This window comes from Amphiura filiformis, chromosome 15 (genome assembly GCF_039555335.1).
Source record: "Amphiura filiformis chromosome 15, Afil_fr2py, whole genome shotgun sequence".
Taxonomy (NCBI): Eukaryota; Metazoa; Echinodermata; class Ophiuroidea; order Amphilepidida; family Amphiuridae; genus Amphiura; species Amphiura filiformis.
This window is the reverse complement of record NC_092642.1, coordinates 14,170,369-14,175,595: the sequence shown is the minus strand read 5'-3', so window position 1 is coordinate 14,175,595 and position 5,227 is coordinate 14,170,369. Positions and strand designations below refer to the sequence as shown.

Sequence of the window (5,227 nt, the reverse complement as noted above, 5' to 3'; positions counted from 1 at the left end):
ACATGAACTTAGTTTTTGAAGCGTTCATTTTGAGGCCTACTTTTCCAACAGATGATTCAACCCTTTGCAGTAGCTCTTGTCCTTGGTGGATTTCCTCAGACAATAGGGCTATGTCGTCTGCAAAGTCTAAATCTGTTAGCACTTCAGGTCCGATCCGTCTACTTCTTCTCTTCTCCAGCTGGAATCAAAGCTGCTCTTCTTTGCCTTCAACTGCCTCCCTTAATGCATAGTCCAATACCACCACAAAGAGGTATGGGGCTAGGGTGTCTCCTTGCAGTACACCAGCAAGAATATCAAACGGTTCAGTTTCTCCATCTGGTGAAACTACTTTTGCCTTGGTATTTTCATACATCCTTGCTATGCCTTCCACAAGTTGATTAGGGATTCCATAGGCCTTGAGAATTTGCAGCATCTTTCCTCTATGAATGTATCAAATGCTTTCCTGAAGTCTATGAAGGTTATTATTGCAGGCAGGTTTTTAGCCTTCACTCCTTCTATGATCCTCCTTAGGGCCAGTATGTGGCTTACTGTTGTTCGGCCAACCCTGAAACCAGGCCTGATCCTGTTGAGTATCATTTTGTTGAATATCTTGGCAACAACTGAGCTTAAGCTAATCCCTCGATAGTTCCCTGCTTGACTAAGATCTCCTGACTTAGGAATTGGTACTATGTTGAGAATAGACCACTGCTCAGGCTTGCTTCCTTTAATCAGTGCATTATTGCAAAACTCCAGAACTATGCCATCCAGATCGCATCTTTTCAGTACCTCTGGTGGTACACCATCCTCTCCGCACCTCTTCCCTTCTACCAGTGCAGTCTTTGCCTTTGCATATTCCTCCTGACTAAATGGTGCCACATTGATGTTTAGATCCTTGGCCAGCAGTACAATATCCTCATCTTCTTCATATATTTCTGGAGGGCTACACTGTACCTAGGAGATCGTTGAAGTGGGTGAACCAGTTGTTAATCCTTTCATTCTGTGTGTCTCCCTTCAGCTGACCTTTCACTGATGCTTTCCTTCCAGTTATTTCATTAATTAGCTTCCAGCTTTGTCCATGCTTGCAGTTGTCATGCGCTTCCTCAACCGCTCTTAGCCTTTTACTAAGATCTTCTTCCGTAGCAGTATTATATGCTTCCTCTAAGTTCGCCTTGGTTTCCTTATATCTGTGTCTGTTTCTCTCAGTTGCATCCAACTGGTACGCATCATAGGTTTCTCTGATGTCATCTCTTGCTCTCACCACTCTGATATCGCTTGAAAGCCGTACCTTCCTATTCTTCTTTTTGACTGGAATAACCTTTTCTGCTGCTTCCCTGTTGGCTTTTATGAATCTTTCATACCTCTCAGTGGCCGTTTCCTCCATTTCCTCCAAGGGTTGAAATCTGTTGTGTACTTCAACAGTATATAACTCCTGAAGCTTGGAGTCTGAGCAGAGTGTTTTCCAGTCATGGTTCTTCCCTCTAGGCAGGGTCTTGGTCTTTCTCAGGCTGAGTCTGATCCTTGATGTCACAATTCTATGATCTGATCCTACACTTGCGAAGGTATTATATGCTTCTGCATTTAGTAGGCTGTTTCTCCACTTTTTGCGAAGAAGGATATAATCCAGTTGGTACTTGTTTCCTGCTGGGCTGCAGAAAGTCCATAGCTTTCCTTTTCTCTTCCTAAAATAAGTGTTAGCACAAATCATGTTCTTTTCAATTGCCAGATCAACCAAGAACTTCCCATTCCTATTAGTTATGTCGTGGTAGGTGAACTTTGCATCCTCTGGTCCAATTCTGCCATTGAAATCTCCAATAACCATCAAGACATTGTGCGCAGGGATGAAATCTGTAGTTCTCCTCAAGTTGTCATAGTGATCTTCTACTTTGTCTTCGTCTACCACATTGGTGGGACATTAAGTAACGATAACAGTAGTTGCAGGTTTTCCTTGAAAGTTGGCAACCAATATTCTTTCTGTATGTGGTACCACACCAGCCAGTGAAGCCTTTGCATTTGCGCTTAGCACTATTCCTACTCCCCCTGTAGCTGCACCTGCTCTATTCCTGGTAGCTGATGTTGTGATAAGAGTCTGTCCCAGGATGTCTTCAAATTTGACTGGTTCTTTATGCACTATGCGGTGCTCCAGGATCCCCAGGATGTTGATGTTGTATTCTATCAAGTATGACACTAGCTCTTCTCTACATCTGTTCTCTCGGATGGTTCTCACATTCATTAATTAACTTACCTTTCTCGATCATTACCTTTCGGAGATGAATTAATTCAAAGCAACAGTTATTGACAGCAATGGATGTTCTAAAAATGTATTTTGTGGCATTTAGAATATTTTAATTGTCATCTGCAACTGCTATTGCCGTGATTAGTATAAACGCAAAAGCGAAGAGTGATGCATCGCAAAATTCAGCGATTTCATTATGTAATCATATTTGTAATTGTATATTAACCAATTTCGTTATGTACTGTAAATGTTATTCCATTTTTAAAGTACTTTTGTTTAGAAAACGAGCAAGGTACGCCAACTTGATGTGGGGAAACATGTAAAATACAGACTAGACAATATGCAGGGGGGGGGGGGCAAAACCAGCAAATGTAGGCATAGGAAGTAGGCAAAGTTCGATAGCCAAAATTACCAGTTCCAAGGCTCACAAAAGTGCTAAACCTGCAAAAACAACAAGGATCAATGATGTAAATCACTGTGCACACTCGGTAAACCAAACAACCAATGTAGGTACCAAAACAGGCAAAGTTAAATTGCCAATTTCAGAGCCCACAGAAGTGTCAGCAAAACAGTACAAAATAACCTGGAGCAGACAAACAAAACCAAACAGACAAAAAACAGGGTTTTTTTCGGTTGTTTTTTGTCTGTTTGGTTTTGTTTGTCTGCTCCAGGTTATTTTGTACTGTTTTGCTGACACTTCTGTGGGCTCTGAAATTGGCAATTTTTGGCCATTGAACTTTGCCTACTTCCTATGCCTACATTTGCTGGTTTTGCCCCCCATATTGTCTAGTCTGTATTTTACATGTTTCCCCACATCAAGTTGGCGTACCTTACTCGTTTTCTTTTCTGTTGTTCATATTCAAGGTATCCTCTTGTATCATTTATTGATCCTTGATGTGTTTTGTGTCCTCGTCCGTTGGAGTCACCATTACCCAATTTTACTTTTGTTTATATTAAGTTACACTCTTTAACAAGGTCCCTAGTATAGCAGTGCTTTGTCACTGAAGGAGCTACCCTGTATAACAAAAGTGCAAATGTATAAATTTTATTAGGTTAATACACATCACACACATAAAATCACAATTATTGTAGTCTGTTGTAAATACTAACCATTCAAGTACTAATATAGTTTTCTAGTTTTTGTTATTGTGAATTCACCAAATTGATATGTGAAATAATACAAGCAGAACAAACAATCATGGTGTCATGTATCATTTTTTAATCCAAGAGATGAGAGTAGATGGGGCGGGAGATGGGGTAGAGAGAGAGAGAGAGAGAGAGAGAGAAATATGGAGCACCCACACAACCGTAAAAGGAGTATTTAATGATTTTAGCATCCTACTTTTTAGGGTATGATTCAATAGATATCACAAAAAAGCTTATTTAAAAATTTTCAGTTGATTTGGACATTTAATTTTTACGCATAAATAGATGTATTGCAGTGCCACATATAGGCCATTGTGCTGATGAGAACATACCCTTTTAAGGTAACTTTAAGTTTTACAAATTGGGATCTTGAGCATGGCACACTTTGCAAAAAAAATATTTGAGAGAGAATTTGACTGAGAGGCATAGTTGTCAAATAGAAATAGGGTCCCTCGATCGATTCCCCAAGTTGGAACACCATAATATCGTCCGGGCTATAGACCTTCATACTGAGTAATTCCCATAAAACCCGATATAAAAGTACCTCTTCAGCATCATGTCCAGTGCGAAGTTCCAATGTGTAACAGGCACCATAATAACTATACAATGAACTTTCGATGGTCAATTTATGGACAAGAGAGGTACTTTTGCCAAGGATACTCAATGTGCAATCAAGCGTTGGTAGTGTTGTGTAAGAGACTGGCTGTGGAAGAGGTGATGCACGTAAACAAAACGTTCTGTAAAAAAATTTAAATGACAAAAAATTACGGACATTTGTCCATCTCTAGTATCTTATTATGAAAAACTAAGTAACAGATGTGTTAGCTCAATAGCTAGGAAAATATTTCTCGCAATGACCCCATGTTCACATTGGTTTAATCAGAGAAGATGAGAAAAGAGGAGATCGCTCGAACATATAATCCGATTACCCACAGTTAACCTCCATTCACTTTTCTTTGTTTTGGGTACTTAAAATACCACTTGAAACTTCCTTTGTGGTAGTCTGTTCATCCGACACACGCTCGACTGATTCGGTAGTTCTCTTAGTGGAGAAAATATTCCCACACACGGAAGTACATCGTTAAATTCCCAATTTAGCAGTCAAATCATGCTTTTTTTCTTTAAAGAAAAATAATACTAACCAGGGTGACCATGTTTTTTAAGCGAGTGAAAAAGCATCATATATATCATAACTCCCATTAAAAAATCAAAAGTTTTGTTAAGTTATGGAAAGTCAAGCATAAATAATTTTCCAGTAAAATTAATATAAGGTCAAAGGAAAAGAAATTTAAATGATAAGCATTTGAATATTTGCGGCAGTTTACGGAAACTTAAAACTGGTGTAATCAGTAATTCAAACTCGTGGCAGTTTCTCCATATACTCCCGTTTTGTGTCCAAACGTGTCCAAAAATGCTATTTGGATCCAAAATGAGGGTCTTTTTCACAGGGATCTCGGGTCAACCTTAGCAGTCGGTCATGCCAAACAATACAGAAATTATATTTCGCGGTCAACTGGCGTAACAAATTGATATCCGGGCATGCGCCGTTTAGAGCTAGACAGTCGTGACTCATAAAGCCACTTATCGTATTAGTTGATCAATCGGATTAGATCATTATTTCCATCAATAGGCGGATGCACACATTATTTATTTGATGTGGGCAGCGAGCGACCTCCTCTTTTATCATCTTCTCTGGTTTAATAAGCTGTATTTTCACGCAGAAGGGTGTCGTAATTCATGACATTTCTTTTCTGCCAGTTTGGGTACAATTTAACCCCCTAGCTTACTGGTTTTCCGAAATTTTCCGATCTTGATATGAAAAGGTCTATAGGGTCACTCACTTTCAAATAAGTATACATGTCATGTCAT

At 39.4% G+C, this 5,227-nt stretch overlaps 2 protein-coding genes across 2 annotated transcripts; both read right to left on the bottom strand.

The window, feature by feature from the left end:
- Nucleotides 1–357: 357 nt before the first annotated feature.
- On the bottom strand, nt 358–1,798 carry LOC140170732 (uncharacterized). Its single transcript, XM_072193963.1, has 2 exons — nt 1,007–1,798; nt 358–930 (listed from the first exon to the last, which is right to left on the bottom strand). The coding sequence occupies exons 1-2, from the start codon at nt 1,796–1,798 to the stop codon at nt 358–360; spliced, it is 1,365 nt and encodes a 454-aa protein (XP_072050064.1).
- A 93-nt stretch (nt 1,799–1,891) lies between these two features.
- Nucleotides 1,892–2,209, bottom strand: LOC140170730 (uncharacterized). Its single transcript, XM_072193962.1, has one exon. It carries the CDS (start codon nt 2,207–2,209, stop codon nt 1,892–1,894), a length of 318 nt encoding a protein of 105 aa, XP_072050063.1.
- Between the last annotated feature and the right edge of the window lie 3,018 nt (nt 2,210–5,227).

Excerpts from the sequence above, each read along its gene's own strand:
- LOC140170732 (XM_072193963.1), bottom strand. The coding sequence starts at position 1,798 with ATGGTTATTGGAGATTTCAATGGCAGAATTGGACCAGAGGATGCAAAG. Across the intron at positions 931-1,006 it reads TAACTGGAAGGAAAGCATCA|GTACAGTGTAGCCCTCCAGA; the intron begins GTGAAAGGTCAG and ends ACGATCTCCTAG.
- LOC140170730 (XM_072193962.1), bottom strand. The coding sequence starts at position 2,209 with ATGAATGTGAGAACCATCCGAGAGAACAGATGTAGAGAAGAGCTAGTG.